The 19,271-nt window shown below is 37.8% G+C and overlaps 1 protein-coding gene across 1 annotated transcript; it reads right to left on the reverse strand.

Moving 5' to 3' along the window:
- Positions 1-2,406: 2,406 nt before the first annotated feature.
- On the reverse strand, positions 2,407-18,133 carry piwil2 (piwi-like RNA-mediated gene silencing 2). Its single transcript, XM_054610294.1, has 24 exons — positions 18,082-18,133; positions 16,501-16,850; positions 15,937-16,042; positions 15,511-15,619; positions 14,533-14,708; positions 14,257-14,344; positions 12,825-12,935; positions 12,402-12,519; positions 12,057-12,181; positions 10,723-10,803; positions 10,520-10,633; positions 9,775-9,963; positions 9,534-9,618; positions 8,992-9,084; positions 8,747-8,887; positions 8,066-8,179; positions 7,628-7,816; positions 7,223-7,324; positions 6,990-7,106; positions 6,596-6,684; positions 6,253-6,358; positions 5,221-5,474; positions 4,615-4,722; positions 2,407-3,134 (listed from the first exon to the last, which is right to left on the reverse strand). Exons 2-24 carry the CDS (start codon positions 16,837-16,839, stop codon positions 2,978-2,980), a joined length of 3,111 nt encoding a protein of 1,036 aa, XP_054466269.1. The 5' UTR covers positions 16,840-16,850; positions 18,082-18,133; the 3' UTR covers positions 2,407-2,977.
- Between the last annotated feature and the right edge of the window lie 1,138 nt (positions 18,134-19,271).

Genomic DNA, 19,271 nt, shown 5'->3' on the forward strand with positions numbered 1-19,271 from the left:
CAGGGGCAGAGATCTTGTAATTTCTTGAGATACAGTAGATTCATTTGCATTTTTCTGGTCCTCAAAGCTGCTTAGTTGACTTTTCTAGATAGTGACATAAGCAATTCATTCCTGTTTGGTCACCATAGTCTATTTTTTTTATTTTGTGTACATACAGCTGGGATAAGTAATCATCAGAGTTTATCAAGAGCATCCAAAGAGATACATATATTTCTCTGCTCTGGCCCAGAAAAACAACTTGTTAATCATCAAGTCTTTGAAATCACTGTGCATGATTAGATGATGAAGGGGGATTTACAGTTTTTCACAGTGCTGACCTCTCTCCAAAAAATATTGTCACAGCTTCTTGTCAGCCATAAGAGTACTTTAATTTATGCAGGAGATCACTTGTATCTTATATATTTTTACATTTCCAGATTATGGTTGCATCTCTTTAGGAAGTATCTTCCCTATTCAAGTTTTCCTGCCATTATTGATGTGATTGATCAGTCAAGTTCATTGACAAAAATAAAAGTAATTGCATTTGTTGTTCAAGAAAACTTAAAATGTCCTCACATAAAAAATAAATAAAAATCAATGCAAAAAAAATGTCTAAAAATAAAATAAAAATCAATGCAAAAAACTAAAATAAAATCTGCAATCTGTGTATGTCAATATGTGGGTCACAGGAAACAGTTTGGTCTGCTCTGTCAAGTCTCCTCCAAGTCCCTGACTGCAGAAACATTCACTGAAGCAGAAAGCTACTCTCTGGTGGCGACTGGGGGCTGAGGGATTGTTCCAAGATTAACAGTCAGGAACAGTAGCAGACCCGTTAACATCCTCAGCCTACAGGGTTTCGGCTGTAGTGGCCAGGTCACTGACACAGAAACCACCATCTTCAGACTCAGGCAGGAAGTTCACAGGCTTGATAAGTTTCCCATGGGCCACTTTCTCCTGGTCTGAAGCGAAGCTCCTGATGTGGGAGGTATTTGTGTTATCCTGTTTGTCCACAACATGGTAGAGGCGGTTCTCCCACTGAGCTTCCCATTTCCTCTTCCTCAACTGTTTTTTCACACTGATATTCCATAATATCTGATCATATCAAAGGGTAAGGATTTGATCAGGACTTAATGTTCAATCAATTACATTTTACAACAAATGTGGAGTACATGGTACATTTCCTACTATGGAAATTTTTTAAGTAAGAAAATGTCAGTAAGAAATCCAGCTCAGAAACAACTAAAGCAAATCCTAATTATGAACGAAGTCCAAAAAGATGATACAAGTAAATGAAATAAACGATATTGCATCTACATTATCATTGTGAAATCTTCAACCAAGCTAAAACGATTAGTACTGATTAAAATTTAATTACACAATTAAAAAATGTTTTCTATTCACTTATAAATAAAGAAATATACCACAGCCAGATTCACCACCAGTGGTTAATATACTGGTGTTGATGGTGACATTCTCTGCTGTACACAATACGAAGATAATATGATTTAGAGTGTAAATTTCATTAAAACTGATGCAGCACAGCCGTTAGACATCTGAGGCCACTCAGAAGCTCCTGGAAAACAAAGACATAAATACAAATATATGCAAAAAAATAGAGTCTAAACAGTTGGCAACTGGGAGATCAGTCTTAACAGCAAGAAAGACATTGTACTCACCAAAATAGGAGGTAAAATATCTCACACACACAAAAACATATATATATATACACATACATATATACATATATATATACACATATACACACATATATATATATATATACATACATACACATATATATACATATATATATATATATACATATACATATATATATATATACATACATATATATATATATATATATATACATATATACATATATATATACATACACATATATACATATATATACATACACATATATACATATACATATATATACATACATATATACATATACATATATATATACACATATATATATATATATACGCCAATGTTTGGTAACAAGTTAACTTTTCCTTTCCATTTCAAAATATCAAAAAAATAAAAAGGCTCCATGAGGACCCCTGGTATCCAAATCCTGTTACTGCAAACCAACCTCCTCAGCGAGTAGGGGTCGTTGATCTTTCATATACATTAGATAGTACCTCCACTTACACATTTTTGTATTTCTGTTACAGGGCTGTTTAACTGATGAGGACAAGCCCATCAAACAACTTCACCAGAAATGAACATGAAGTATTTTTTTCTCTGAAATGTGTCCTGCAAACACCATGTCTTAAATTTGAGAACGAGTGCCTTTTCATTGGACAACTGATTATAGAGACAGAATGGAGTGATTATGATGATGGAGTGTCTCGGGTAGAGAAAAAGAGTTTCCCAGTTATTTAAGCTTTATTTTGACCATGCACATTTCAGTAATAAGGACATTCGAAGCTGAAAGCTGTATAATGATACATTCTGGGATCTAACTTCTAAACCTGCATAAACCAGTACAGAATTGTAAATAAAAATCTGTCACAGTGGAAGGATCTGAACATTAACAAAACACTGACTTATAATTATGCCACTGAACTGGGGCAATTAAATACAGACAACTTAAAACTTTGGGCAAATTCTGACTTCAATCTCAACAGGTATACTTTTTTTCACTAGACTTCAAATTAAAATACGCTTGTATTAATATGTAACACAATTATTGCAGTGATGAAATATGGTGTTACCTTCACAAAAAGAGTAAGCTCTTTTATCACAGTGTGAGGGGAGAGGCAGCCTTCTCAGAAATATCAGTAGTAATAAAGGCGTGATTAATAAAGGAATCAAAGGTGAAAATCGACAGTATACTTTAAAGTCTTAAGTGACGCATGTCAATAATCAATACCTCATTAATTCAAATGAGTCGTTTGTCATTGCAGTCTTTCAGTAGTGTTTTTCATCACAGCTGGTTTTGCTGTGACCGAAGCAGATTACTTGTGGTAGTCACTGGTGCAGCTCAAAGGAAGAAGAGCTTGTCTGATAGCTGGATGGCCGGCTCTGAGTGCAGGTACTGGCCAGACAGGAAGGCCAGTTTGTGGGCATACTTGCATGGTGCTGGAACACGAATGGTGCCCGGCCAGTTCCAGTACAAATGGCACATCTTGAAAGTCAGCCTGGCGCGGGAACAAAGAAACAATGTTAAATTGTCATGCAATTTATGAGGTACACCTAGCTCAAACTTATGACGTGTAATCCAACAGCCCTCGCTCCTCAGGCTCCGGGTCACTTAGGATGGGCTGGCCTACGAGGTGGACCAATGCCATTATCCTTTGTGACAGAACGCTCCTCTGACTTTTGGTTTTCTTACATTTCTTTAAAATGTTAGCACTGATAGAACAGTTAACGGTTAATTCCCTACATCCCAATAGTCAGAAAAGTGAGGAACATCTGACAAAAACAAACAAAATTTCAAAGTTGTTGTTAGAACTGTAAAGGTATTATTAAGTGTTCAAGGAACAGTACTGGCACCGTTCCTCTTCACTCTCTACACCTCGGACTTCCGCTTCAACTCTGGTTCCAGCCACCTCCAGAAGTTTTCCGATGACTGCTCCATTGTTGGCTGTATCACAAGGGACAACGAGGAGGAGTACAGAGGACTGATTGAGAGCTTCATCACATGGTGCAGCAACAACCACCTGAAGCTCAACATCAGCAAGACCAAGGAGCTTGTGGTGGACTACCAGAGGAACAGAAGCCCCCCTGTCGCTGTTTTCATTCAGGGAGGGGAAGTGGAGAGGGTTGAGTCCTACAAGTACCTTGGGGTGCAGATCAATAATAAACTGGACTGGACACACAACACCGACGCCCTCTACAGGAAGTGACAGAGCAGGCTGTTTTTCCTGAGGAGGCTGAGGTCGTTCAGTGTGTGCAATAAACTGCTCAAGGCATTCTACCAGTCCGTGGTAGCCAGCGCCCTCTTCTTTGCTGGGGTGGTGGCATCAGGACTGGAGAAGCCAACAAACTCAATAAGCTGGTGAGGAAAGCCAGCTCTGTGGTGGGTCTGGAGCTGGACAGTCTGGAGTCAATGGGTGAGAGGAGGATGACGGTCAAACTCAAAGCCATCCTGGACAATCCCTCTCACCCTCTCCATGAGGAACTGTGGCAGCTCATTCAGCCATTGGCTGATTCCACCAAAGAGCAGGACGGAGCGCTTCAGACGCTCATTTGTGCCCACTGCCCTCAGACTGTACAACAGCGGAGACCACAGTCTGTCATCATGCTGACCAGCCCCCCCCTCACAATAACACTGTAAATGTCTACTCCCCCCACTTTCTCCTGCACTGAACTCATGTGGAATATTGCACACATGTAAATTTACAACTTACATTTTTATTTTATTGTATATGTTTTATTTATTATCTTAACTTATTTCCCTGTACTTGAGCTGCTGCAACACCCGAGTTTCCCCCATGGGGATCAATAAAGGAATATCTATCTATCTATCTATCTATCTATCTATCTATCTATCTATCTATCTCTATCTATCTATCCATCCATCCATCCATCCGTACTCTGTATCGGCAAGTATACAAATGTAAGTACTTGTACTTGGTCTGAAAATAATTGGTATCGGTGCATCTCTATTATGAATACCTTTGCAAATGGTCTGGTGTGAGATTTGCCGTGTTGTAGAGAGAGACGTAGTGTGTAGGAAGTCCACAGCCTTGACGAATGCTATGTGCCAACAGATAGAAGTCCACCCTGAAAATAATAAATAAATAAGTGTTATAAAAAATTGAAATAGCTGTAAGCTATAGTCTTTAATAGAGTCCACATCAAAGTTCACATATTTACTGCTTTTGCCGTGAGATGGTGTTGCAGTCAGGTAAAACGAAATAGCAGCGTCTCTACCCTGTTAGGCTGCTCATACAACACTTCATCTCTACCACCTTCTTCATGTAAGAAGAATCTTTGAATGATATACTCACATTATTTTTATTCCTGAATTACATTCAGAATGCACACACAGACTGGAACCATAATAGACCACCTTCTTCAGGTGTATTTGTGTGGTTTCTTTGCTGGCACCTTTTTTCAACTAAAAGCTTCATTAAAACTAAACTCACTAAACTCAAAGCCACTTAAAGTGTCAAGAGATGCAACATTCTCACTGATGTTAACAGGGACCACTGATTTTTTTTGCTGCAGAGGGATCTGACAAGAACATACAAATAAGACCGGGTAATTTTGCTGACTGACCAGTCTTTCTGAGTGAGGGTGTGATCCAGAACAGTTCCAGGTGGAGGTGTGCCCACTCTGTTTGCAGTCCAGGAGTAGAGGGTGGTGCTGATGCGCTTTTGGACCACAATAAAGACCAACTTGGGCTCATAGCTGGGGAAAGTCTCAAAGCATTTGATCAACTGTGGGATCTCATACTGCTCCACCATCTTCAGCTGACCATCTGACACACCATCCCGGTACACCACAATCTTCTCTGGCAAGTTGTGGTTCACCTGTTCAAATTAACATACACATGTGATGTGTCAGCACCCTGTGTCCTTTGATATGTGGCAGAACACATTTATTTCTTACCTAAATAACATCTACATACAGATCAAATGTTTTTACTCCAGTAAATAAAATCCAGTATTAATATCAGTGTCAATGTTGATCACAGTGACTGATCAATAGGTTGCTTTCTTCCTAAGGCCATTGCTCTATTTAGTTAAGGCATGCCAATCTTGCCTGCTAGTAGGGTTGGGCAATGTGGCCAAAATCTTCTATTACAGTATATGTAATTTTATGTCACAATAACAGTATATATGTTGATACAGAAATTGTTCTGTAAATTGAATTAAGAAATGGTTTTAATCAAGTAACCATAGAGTACCTAATCACATTTGATCAGTTTCTTCTTTCATTTGACACTTCCATACAAACAAAACAACTGCCTCACATGAGAAAACTCAAGTAAAAACTCAGAAGACTCCAAACAGTAAAACTAATTATTTCAAAATGGACGCATTAAGGTTCCTGAGAACAATCATTTTTATCTGTTTCAGATTTTAAGGTTAACAGGTGCAAATCCAACCAGCCTGACTTCAGTCAGTACAATATCAAAATCATACAGACTTTTATTTCAGAGTATTACTTTTCATGCAGTATTTACTCATCTTTCATTTAAAAAAAAAAAAAAAAAGGGTGATTTTTGGCCAAAGGTTTAGGGTGTAGTTTAGAGACAAGGGGACTGAATTAAAAGACATTTATGTAATGCATGTTAGCAGTACTTACCTCGTAGTACTTCTGCAGTGCAGCCAGTAAGCAAACTCTGAAGCCATTGATCAGTTCCTCATTGGGTGTCTGGAAAGTTACTCGCGAGTACCAGCGAGTCAGTGAGCTGAACAAGAAAAATGCTATGATTTCTGTTAAGATATTACAACTATTAGCACAAGTGAATGTTACAAGAGAAAAAGTGAAATACATGGTTATTCTCTGAAAAAACATGTTGTTCTCTAATACACTAAATTTCTTTAGTGCTAATCTGCAGATATCTGTGTGTAGGGACATGAGCAGAGAGGCTCGGCGATATACAAATTCAGGAACGGATCAAAAGAAAAACTAAAAAAAAGTTTACCTGTTCACACTTGCGACAAAGCCCATGACTGATTGATGCGCCTTGCTGGTGTCATGGTGGACATCAACTCCCACCACCATCAAGTGTTTCTATTAAAGATAGAGGTTCATTATTTCCCCATTGACTGCACTAATGATATAACCTCTTATCATTTTCAGATGAACCACAACATTTGTATAATGCTCTTCAAATAGTAATTTGGTATCAATGTTTCCTTTAAATAAAAAAAAATAAAAAATAAAATATATATATATATACATACATACATACACACACAAATGTAGTATTATGCTTTTAATTAATAGGACCTACCAGAAAAATAGCATTTTCCCAAACCCATTCAGCCCAAGTAGATAAGGCGCCCTCTTACTGTACTGTAAGATATGATACTCACCAGAGGGACATTGACAGTCCACAGTTCTCCTCCCAACTTGCTGTTCATCTGCAGGAGTATCTTTTGGGCTACACTCTTTAACTTCTGTTGCTGGGAAATTGTCCGGATGTTGATGGCCTGTAAAACAGAAAGTGACAAAAATCTTTATCTGGAATAATTTATTTTAAGAAGACCTTTCTTTTCATCTAATTCTAGACCAGCCATACACAACCACATTGACAATCTTTATAAACCTGGGATGGGATGGGACTTTTGACACAGCAGAGCTTCTTGATGGCACTGTAGAGATCGTCTCTGTTGCCAACCATGATGCACACTACGAGCTGCATATTGGGCTGTAAACAGATCAGCAATGGAAAGTTACACAGGAAGGACTTCACTTCATTGGGACCAGACACAGTCATCGTTTTAACATTGTCCCCCCCAAAAATTTATTTATTTATTTGTGTGCTAACATCAAAAGATATAATAGTAATGACAGAGAGAGATGTATCTCTTGATCAGGCTGGCAGCCGGCAAGGCTTAAACCCACAAATTGGTTTGTTTAATGCATGCGGGCAGAGCATGACAAACATTTGATGTGGTAGTATTAAATTACTCATAAAGCTACTTATCTAAATCTATATTTTATGTCATACCTCATTGGTGAGCTGGGAGTGGATGCTCTTGATGTACGTCTCAGTGCGATCATCCCTCAGCTCCACACGAATCGGTCGCTCCAGACGGAAACCAATAGGCCCGGCCACCTTGTTAAAGGTGGAAACCAGCTCTTCAGCCTGCTCGGCACAACGCCGAGGGTAGAAGATGGCCCAGATGTTTAATGGGATCTAAGAGTGAGATAATTCAGTTGGTAAATAAACAAATAGAGCAGCCATTCCTGGGTCCAAGCCAAATTAACATAGGTGTTTACACACCTATGCCTGGTAATTAGGCCTACACTGATCACTAGATCATAAACTCAGAAAAAATGGTCAGCGTCTGGACAATGTTGCAGCCTTGCTTTTTCAGTTTGCCAGTTGAAAAGTTTAATGTTGCATGAAGCTAAATTATATTCCACAAAAATTAGGAGCACTCACAGAGCTGATAGAAGCATCCCTAACAACCTCTCTGGACCAGGACAAATCAGCACCGCCGGTAAAGGATGAAGACTGCAGACAGATGGTTTCAAGCGGAAGAGTTCTACCTCTAGTCTGCAAGAGAGGAAACCAATACACAATATACTGTTAAAACACAAAGGAGGAAAAGAATGGCTGAAGAATACAGGCAGTATAAAAAGGAATAAAAAAGAACTAAAATCAACACTAGATTCTAGTGAGGTCCTGCCTATCTGACAGTCAAGCAGCATTTGAATATTCCACAGGTATTGTCATACTTGATGTTTTTTTTTTTTTAAATTGTTCCTCAGGGTCAGTCAGTTCACAGTTTGATGACTAGAGTGGGCTCCAGATCCCTAACCAGGATAATCACTGCTTTTAAAAAAGACATTTTTTACAGTGACTCTTTCTTCTTTTACATCTGGTCGTGTTATGTAGGCGGACATAAAAAGAGTGGAAGTAGCTTAAATTTAGTAAAAATTGACTGTATTGTTAGACTGAAAATAGAGGGCATTTAAAAAAACTTGCACTCTACATCACTGTCTTGTGAGGAAATTGATTTTCATTGTTTACAATATTTGGACTTCAAAAGCAATACTCTAATGTGACATTAGAACGAAGTTGGATTGAAAGTTGAAATAAAACTTAGCAGCAGAGCCTCACCACCATGATTTCTGAGTCAATGTCCAGCCCCCATCGGCTGAGCTCCTTCAAACTCTCAGGATTGGTGCTGATGTTCTTTAGAAGCTGTTTTATCGCGTGGGTGTACTGCTCACCGTTCACATTGATGTGCATGGTCAGGTCCTACAACACATTAAAAAAGGATGGCAGTCGCATGAAAAGAAAAACACCCATGGGTGTAAAGGCCTGTTGAGAGGAAATAATTTGTGTTAGCTCATTAAAATTACCTTCATAGATCTGAAGTCCTTCCTCATTTTCTCTGGGATTCCCGTCATAAAGGAAAGCTCTGGTACTAGAAGGATCTCTCCAGTAATGATTTGCTGCAATAATTCAACATTAAGATATTATCTACAGTTAAATGTTTACTGCTCATATATTTCTTTATATAATCATTTAATTTTTGTATCATTATGCATCTGTTGGACTTATGGGCAAACTACAGTATTGTGGATTTTTATTATGTAGTATGGAGCAAAGTATTACTGATGCCTGAGTAGGTCGATCAAGCAAAAGCAGATTGCCTCTCACATGGAAAGCATGGGACAGCTTGATATAACAAACATTATTCAGTTTTTAAAAAGCAATTGCTTGTTGTGTGTTTTAAGTCCGGAAAAAATATGCTCCTTGTTAGACTTACTGTAGCCACAAGGTGGCATTCTGATGCAAGAATTCAGGTCATGACAACTGAGTGGATTACTGTAAAGAGCTTAAAAAAATGTGTTTTGAGCTTTTATTATGTTAAAATAACAGATGTTGAAGAGAGTTTTACCTTCCCTCCTGGCTTGGACCTCTCCTTCGGCCGATGCATGAGCAGAGGTTGGTCCATCTCTTTGATTGTAATCCCATAGTTCTTGCTGTTAAAATGTGCAAGCCCATGCAATGCAATGGCAATAAATAAGCGTTTAAAATTGTATTTCAAGACTTTTATTGCAGTTCTGAATCAAACCACAAATACGCCTGCTATACTTTCCAACTCAGTTCGAAAGAGTTCATCGACAGAGCAGTCTCACCTGTAGTATTCCACAAAGGTGGTATTTGTGCCATCCATCAAAGTGAAGGTGTCTTTGGGCGATTTGTTCCATTCAATGGCATCAATGCGGTAGGTGCGGTTGTTGTAGCGGGTGATGACGATGCTGCCGATGAGCTCCTTGGTGCATTCGTCTTGGAAGTTCTCTTTGCTCTGTTGGTACAACGTGTTCCTGGCAAACAGACAGTGAAGGTCAAAAGGTCATAGCTATTCCATTTTCAGTTTTAATAGAAAGGGCAAAGCTAGGGCAAGACTTTTATATAAATAATCTATAGATTCAATTAGCCTGTTGGATTTGCCACTGCCCTTAAAATACAACCTCATTCCCAGAGGGAATGGTTATAGTGGTTGAGGGTATCTACAGTTCTGTCTCAGAGGACAGATGCACTATGAACGTGTTATCTTACAACCTGGTATTCAAATACGTATGACTATATCACACAATATGACATTCATATAGCTCAGTGTGGCTAGGTCATGGCACGTTCAATATTTAAACATGTCTGCAAAGGACAGACAAAATGGAATAAAAGATGCATTCTGTATTTTATTATAAAATTTATTTCTAACCTTTAGCATTCACAGCTGAGCATGTAATGCTTTATAGAAATAAAAGCAGAAAGGCCCTAATTATTTTACCATGAAAATGTATCCAGTTTGACTTATATCAATGTATATGCATACATGCCCCTCTTGTATGCTACTGTTGATTTGCTGTGTGAACTCACATGACATTCAGCACAGAGTCATTTCGCAGGACTTTGTGAGACACATCCACATTCAGGTACAGGCCTCCATCTGTGCGCTTGATACCGGTTGAATAACCCGGCCACACTTGCAACCTTCAAAGACAAACAGGATAAATAATGGACTAGATCATGATATAAGCTGGCATATGCCCTCTGATGTAAAGATGCAATTCAGTACTAACCGATGCTTTCCAAGAATGACTGCGCTTTCTGGATCGTAATGATTTCGACCCACCAGCTTCAGCCCGATGATTTTCATTACCCTTGAAAAACAAAAACAACATTCAGTCATGTCCTGTCATTTGCCATCCTTATAGTAACACATGATGTTAGCATACTTGTAAAATAATTATGGTTGCTTAGGTTATTCCATTAAAGGGCTTTAATGAATGCAAGGTAAAATGTTACATTTTCTAAAGCAATCTGTCTTGTTCTGTAAATTGAATTAAGAAATGGTTTTAATCAATTAACCATAGAGTACCTAATCACATTAGATCAGTTTCTTCTTTCATTTGACACTTCCATACACTGACACTTCTAAAGCAATCTGTCTTTGTGTCAAACTGATGAGAAAGAACATATCTTAAGGGCACTTAGTGACCGGTTTGAGACATGAAGAGAAAAAAAAAAAGGACATAAACAAATTAGTCAAAATACAAATGACCTAGAAACTGACACAGCACTGATGGGAAGCAATGGAATGGCTGAATGCTTTCTTCATCGAAAGTAAGAAAATAAACATAGGCGTAAATCCCTAAATGTATTAGAATAATGTTATTGTTTGTGAGTGGATGGAGGGCAATTCATGCATTTTTCTTTTTAAATTCCTAACATCACTTGTGAAGTAGAAGATTATTGCCATTATAATTTGTCAACAGCATGAAAAGTATGGAGGCATGGGCGATATGGCCCAAATCATCTTTTTCTTGTACAAGTAATTTCATATATCAATAACGAAACATATCACCTTAAAGCATGTTTTTGTGAATTCAATAAATTGTCTTTATAAAATAACCACACTCTTGTGTTAATTAAAAAATACTTTCCATTTGTAAAGTACTGAGTATTTTCTCATTGTATTAAGAATTTACATGCAAAAAGAACACAACTGTTTCAAGAGAGAAGTTGTGACTTGAATGCTGCCAGTTCGAGTCCAGTCTGTTAATTGAATTGAACTGAGTGTCAATGTGAAGTGTGATCAAGTGTGATCTAAAAACAAGACTGCATTCCCAGAAATGATCTCACATCCGATTTTCTGAGAAATTTGTGTTAGTATATGCTTGTTATTATAAATGTAGACAACATAATTATGTATCATAATATGGATATGATTTCATCACGATATGATTCCATTAAAAGACAGAAAATTATCATATTAAATTATTTCCAAGGCCAAGTTATATGGCAGTACAAAATACTGTTGCAGATGTGTCTCATTTTAATTTGATTTGTGTACAATCTAAAACTTAAGTGATCAATCTCTGACCAAAGAGTGCAGGAACCTTTTTTTAAATACCTCCTGAGCACCACATTGTAGAATGGGATGCATAGATCCGAGTTGGGTGGCAAAATCTTCGTCATCTGGATTCGTATCTCTATTTCCTCATTATCGGTTCGTCTCAAACTCTTGAGAACAACCACCTGCATGTCATCAAAATATTATGCAAAAAACAAGCAAAATAGGAATCCAGTGTTCTGTTGAGCAATGTGAGATTTTTTTTCAGTAGTTTTCAGACTTTTGTAGGAACTCAGTCATCTACACACAGATTTCGAATAAACTCATAATTAAAAACTGTCCCACTTAAGTTAAAACACCGTAGTCAATTAGCCACACATTTTTCACAGTAACTGTTATACCTACGTCATTCAGTTTAACAGGCAGGAAGAGTATGGAGCCATCAAAAGCTACTACTTCTCCTGTGGCCGAGCGGTGATCCTTCATCATGCCAAAACGCATCGCCATTGATTCAACATTTGGACTGAAAGATATTGAAAACACTCATGACTTCCAAGAACACAAAAAGCACTTTTCCAATTACCAGTATCAAATGACAATATTAATTCAACAAACAATTGCTTTGAAACAGCTTCGCACTGAGCATGTCTCCGACGGGATTTGTATGTAATTTTAGCATTGGTTCGCTATGTCCATTTTGGTTCAAAAATAAATTCACCTAACACATGAAATAATTAGTTTTTCACTGGTAAGGTGGCTTAAACTTCACACATTCATTTTTTTTGGTTGCTGAATAAAAAACAAAAATGAATGATACAAGATACTTACGTGAATGTAACATGGTACTGATAAACTGCTTCATTCTTACATCGAATCGGGATGTAGTTTGATCCAATAGTTATAGGAGCTCCTTTTGTTCCAGCCTTATTGAGTGGTTCACTGACCAGATAAGGATATAAATACACAAAAAGATAATTTCAGCACAAGACACACAAACAGTCAGATACTTTGTGGTACTGAGTGTTATATTCTCAGTGTGTAAAGCTGAAGGGAAAACTGGCCCTGGTACAATGACCCCATCTCAAAGAACTAGCACTGAAGCGCTAGTTCGCATCTGAAAAATGTTGCACTCTAGCACACAAAAACCTTCGTCAAAGGCCTGCTGACAGCATAAATGTAAATGCTGAATTCATTGTGCATCTTTATTTATAATAAATAAAAGGGTTGTATCACATACTTGCATAACAAATTGTTAATATAACATTTTACTTAGTTTTGCAATGGCATCCTCAGTCCATGGAATGGAAGAATAGTGGATAAGTAATGTAATGATTATACTTTACACATAAATAAAGCTTTTGATAGGGTAGATTCACAGCCGGTTAGTGATGAGAGAAAGGCTTGTGTGCCTGTTTAGCCCCTTTAATCAGCGCAATTTTTTAATCATTAATTGCAAACCAGTTTGCCTTTTCTTTCCCATGGCTGTGACGCCCCACAGCTCCGTTCTCCATATCCACGTTCACTAAACCATTGCCCTGTGCTCCATGAGAGTAGTTGAGGTTATGGATAAGATTTGGATTGGGAAATTGAAGATACATTGCAGACACATTGCAATTAAATAGATTTTTTTATGTCTAAATATGTTTAATAAAAATGTTTTATAAATGTTTATTCATGTAACTTGAACTGTTTTCTCGCAGAGAGCTTAAAAGAGGTCCAGTCCTTGGGATTTAGGGGGACCTTAGCATCTAACAGAACTGAATACTCCTCCCCCAACCCTCCCCTTGCAACTTTAACCACGCAAGGCCCTCTCTAGAGCCAGTGCTTGGTTTGTCCATTCTGGGCTACTGTAGCAACATGTGGAACCGTGGAAGAGGACACACTTCCTATATAGATTTAAAGGGCTTATTAAAGGATATATTAACAAAAACATAACTTTGAATATGTAATTCCTATTCTGCTGATAGATCACCTAAATGCTACACATTGGACCTTTAAAGGCTCCATTATTTAAAATCTCCGTCAGAAAGGTAAAAGTCAAATTCTAATGCAAGTTTAATAATTTAAAACAGCAAAACCGAGAATAAATAATTAAATACAATTGAATAAATGCCGCCGACCACCACAATAGGACAAAACTAAAACAATTGCCCAACCATAACAGCTGATAGTATGCTATAGACACATTATGGCAGCTGGAGGTCAGCTTGGTGTGTCACGGCCCCAAGAGGTGAATATAAAAAAAGAAAAGTAGACTTACCGGACTGCCTCCATTTTCAGCTCCATCTTTGCCGGTCCAACAGCAGAAAGCAATACATCTTGAGTAGTGGGCACCGGGGTCGTGGTTCCTTCACATTATTTACATTTTAAAATCTTGTACCTATACAAAAGTTATTTTAACTCATATTTTCATATTAACTAAATATCCTTAAAACATAAAAAAAAAGTCTTAACTACTTTGACCTAGCTGAAGGAAACACATTATCTGTTGCATCGTTTCATGAATTCTCAGAAACTATTTTTAAAGTTTCCCTACCTGTGTGGGAGGTCTGAGTGTGTTGGGCTGCTTGTTGCTCAGAGGCTGGAGAAACAAACTCGACAGGACCTGGAGGAAAAGGAGGAAGAGTGCGTCCTCTTGCTACTCCAAGGTGAGGCATTGCTGCTCTTCCAAGCCCCACCATCGTCTGAGGGGACAAACCTCGGCCATGGTCACTGGAACAGGTCAAATTACACAGTAGGTTGCATATCTGTTTTTCAATATGGACAATGGGTGCAATAATGATCTATCAATGATAGCTTTTAAATAATAAGGGTCTTAGTTATGAAAATAATTAAATCCTTTTTTGACAAATATTTATAAAAGCTACATGGCTCTTAAGACTGGCGATGTTTCATTGATTTACTGCAAATATTTTTATGACCAAAAAGAAGCCTATGATGCCACCAAAATGGGGGGTTACATACATAAACTCAAGACTTTTATGAGAACCTATTTGTAAGACAAATGCCCAGAAAACAACCACACCACTTCAGTTACACCAACATCTGGCTTATAAAGGCTGCAAAGCAAAAGCACCGTCTCAAGGCTCAACACACAATATATGTACTCAGATGCATAAACCAGAAGACAACAGACTTGAATACAAAAGGTTGATTCAGATCACATTTGCTTGATTCTACTGTAAGTGAGGCATGGAGTGGGTGTAAATAGCAGCTAATTTGAGTTGCATCTGTTTTGTCAGATAAACATTAGAAAGGCGACTGAAAAACATGGCTAAAAGCACTTTCTGCACCCCGATCCCAGTTTTTTTAGGCAAACCTAGCTAAAATTAATGCACTAAAATATAAGAGTGCTGTAATAAATTCAACCTTCATAAAGGCTACAATGTTCAGAATTTTTGAAACTGCCTTTTTTGGAGGGTGTAGTTTGTGGTACTATTGTGTTGCATTATGATAACAGGTGTTTCTAGTTTTAGTGCATGTTAGTTAATGCACTGTAACCACTTCTACTTACCCTCTGCCCATCACATCTTTAAATTGGCTGATGCTTTCTGGACTGCTGATGACACCTACTGGGGCACCTTGCAGCTTCACACCACCCAAATCTCCAGCTGCTCCTCTTCCTACAACAACATGTAACAACTCAGTACACAAGGACATGTTATGGGTTAAACCCTAATTTGCAGTGGATCTGAATGGATCATGCCATTTAGGTTTGCTAGCGTCTTGGCTTAACTCACTTACTGCCTGCCTTAAATGGTTGTCTCTATTTGAGGAAGAGACTTAATATAACGATATTGATGTTTAAATGTCTTTTAGGCAACTATGCAACAGAGCGAGAAAGAGACAAAAACAAAGTGTGCACACAAGTGTGCCAGTTAGTCCAGCCAGGGGTGAGCTCATTAGCCCTAAAAGGTAAAAAAATGTTTTTAATACTGACCCACTGGTGCTGTTCCTCTTCCCCATGAAGTCATTGAGGGCTCAATGCCCATTCCTCTAAACATTGAGACCAGTGCTGATCTTGGACCAAGGGTAGGCATGTCAACCTGTAGGGCAGACAAAAGCCTTAGCAGCTCCTAAAAGTGAGTTTGGGTGCTTTGAAGTGGGGTTGTATGAAATACATATCCATAGTGTATTATGTACAGTAGATGTCGGTTGGCACACGCCCACTTTGGAGAAACTGAAGCAAAGCCATATATAATAATTTTGCTGAGGGCAGCAGCAAAATAGAATATTTTCAGACGGTGGACTGGAACATAACGATACTCTATACTGTTACAAATGGAGTCTGGTGGCTTTGAAGAAAGCATTGATAGGTTTCACTTGAAGTTCAGTTCTCGGTCGGAAAGGGCTCTCTGATGGCAATTCACTATCCATGGATAAGAACCTCATACAACCCCACTTAAAAAGACCCAAACTATCCCTTTAATGTTAGGAAATAATATCTAGAAAATGGAAAAAACATGGAAATTGTATATACATATAGACACTTTTTTGTTCCAACCTCTTTTCTTGTCAAAGCAGAGGTCCCCTCTGTAAGGTCTCGCGTCGTAGTTTCAACTGGAGGCGTCTGTCCATGCTGCGGCTCCAGATTATGCAGGATTGCACCTCTCGCCACCCCTACCTTTGGTTCAGCTGATTGGAAGAGCAGCCCTCTGGCTCGGCCAACCATAAGGTCAGTAATTGGTAGAGTCACTCCTCGTCCTTGTGGGGTATCGCCAGATGTGGGGAAACCTCTGGCTCGTCCGACACCAGGCCCTTCTGCAGAGAGCAGCAGCCCTCTACTACGTCCCAACCAAGGAACGCCTGGCATGCTGAGCTCGGGAAGCTTCTTTGGATCCATTTTTTCACCTTCTGATATAACCAATCGACACAACAATGGGTTGACTGCAGGGAAACACTCATAGGGTAAAGTTAGCAGTATGTATCATTGGTGGCATATTACAAAAGAAAATAATGCACACAAAAATGTAATGACAAAATATTTTAATGCTTTATGCATTAAGGCTGGGTGTTGAATCAAACTTTATTATCAAATACGAAAATATTTATTGTGCCACATTTAATTCACAATCATGCCCTTGTGTTATAAATCCAGCGCACCCCACCTTTCCTTTACTGTTGTGTGCTTTTGCTGAGTTAATGACTGGAATAAGTTTTATAATAAAGTTTACCAATATGTTGAATATTCGATGATAAGTTTTTAGCTTCAGGTTCGGTTGTGGCAGTGCATTACGATATATGTGATCGAATTTATTTTTACAACCTTACAACATAGTTGATTCATATGTATTATTTTATTATAATTTAACCAAAAGGGTGTGTATGTGTATAGGGCTGCAACTAACAACTATTTTGATAATCGATTTATTTGTCAATTATTACTTCAATGAATCAATTTTTTTTATTATGTTCAATTCTCTTTAACTACACATAAGAAACACACTAAGAAAAAGGGAAATGTAACAAAAACCACATATATACTTATTCTCAATTTCTTATTCTTATCCATTGTCTGTTTTTTTATTTCATTCATATTTTAGCATCTGCTTTCTTAAATGTGATGCTTTACAATTTTGAGCTTTGGAAAATTTTATATAAATAAAATGCATTCTTATTCTTCAAAGGAAATAAAGGATGCACTGTCCCTGACAGATGAAATATTTAATTGATTTGCAAAGACATTGCTCATGAGACCGCATGGAAACAGTACGCTAGCTAACTTAAGCTATAAATGATGGGAGTTGCCTGACTTCAAAATAATAACACTAAGGTTAATTTGGCCTTATTTCACCAGTCTGACTTATCTTCATTACATTACTATTTATCCATTCGTTTAATGACGTCAGCTATCGAACACTGGACTGTAGCAGTTGCGTGGTTAGCATGGCAACCCAGTTAGCCTAAACAGTAGCTAACGTTCTGCTAACTGGCAACACGTGTTTAAGAGAACGACACAGACCACGTGACAACCACTGGAAATGACATGAAACTGAAATACTTCCAGAAGACCCAAAAGATTAAGAAAACAAGAATAGACTGTTACATGCAACACACTAACATGATAGACGGATACACATCTCACCTGGCACAAGGTGTCAAGTCCGCACTAAATTAATCCACCTGCTGGATTCAATGGATTCAAAGATAGTATCCTCCCTCCCACTCCCTTATTGGATAATCAGTAGATTCTACCGAGACATTGGTCTACGGAACTGTCAATCTTTTAATGTTAATTTACATGAGGTTTTGCTCCACTACATTTATATGACATTTTCTACTTACTTTGCAGATTTAAATCATTAATACAATTTTTTTTTAATATACATTACCAGTCAAAATATTGGACACACCTTCTCATTCAATGGTTTTTCTTTATTTTTTTCTACATTGTAGATTAATATTGAATACATCCAAACTATGAAGGAACACATATGGTATTATGTGGTAAACAAACAAATGCTCAACAAACCAGAATATGTTTTATATTTTAGATTCTTCAAAGTAGTTGAATGAGAAGGTGTGTCCAAACTTTTGACTGGTACTGTATATTAATATTATAATATATTATTATAGGTTACACAACCCAGCACTATGTAAATTAATTCAAATTAGCTCCACCTTTATCAGCTACCAAAGTTAAATATAGGTTATATATATATAAAGTTATGAAATGGGCCACAATGAGTGCTGTTACTTGTACATATTGATGCTAATAATTTTGTACTTTCACTTAAATAACAGGTTTGATGCAGGATTTGTGCTTGTCGCAGAATATATCTCATAGACTGTATAAAATAATGATATCTACTGTGGTATTGCTACCATTACTTAAGTAAAAGACCCAAGTACTTCTTCTCCCAATGAGTCTTGTGAAAGTGAAATTGTAATGTGTGCAATAATGGAAAATCTGTGTCACTTCATGACAATTGCATCAGTCTATTAATGTCAGGGACCTGCATGTCCTGTACTAGACTTTTAATGTTGACTCATGAGGTGCATTACAGTTGCAGTCGAAGTGAAGTAATCTGCAAAACCAATTTTACAAATTTACAACATTAGTAGCAAGTTTTTCTGGGCTCTGATTCAGCATGGCTTGTTTCATATTCACAAAGTTCAAATACATTTGAACCTGGGAGATACAGAAATTTCTGCTGTTGGCCATAGCAGCCCACTTAGGTCACTGGGGCTAAAGTATCTTTGTGCAGCTTGGTGATGGTGAATAATGTGTTTAAAAGGCCTGACCATCTGTTGGCAATAAATCTTATTTACTAA

The sequence above is a fragment of the Anoplopoma fimbria genome, chromosome 13, assembly GCF_027596085.1.
Source record: "Anoplopoma fimbria isolate UVic2021 breed Golden Eagle Sablefish chromosome 13, Afim_UVic_2022, whole genome shotgun sequence".
Taxonomy (NCBI): Eukaryota; Metazoa; Chordata; class Actinopteri; order Perciformes; family Anoplopomatidae; genus Anoplopoma; species Anoplopoma fimbria.

Bases quoted from the DNA above. Each gene is read 5' to 3' on its own strand.
- piwil2 (XM_054610294.1), bottom strand. From the start codon at position 16,839: ATGGATCCAAAGAAGCTTCCCGAGCTCAGCATGCCAGGCGTTCCTTGG. The intron at 12,936-14,256 runs GTAAGTCTACTT...TTATCTGGTCAG, and splicing joins CTGAAAATGGAGGCAGTCCG to TGAACCACTCAATAAGGCTG. The intron at 8,180-8,746 runs GTGAGGCTCTGC...CCTCTCTTGCAG, and splicing joins TTGACTCAGAAATCATGGTG to ACTAGAGGTAGAACTCTTCC.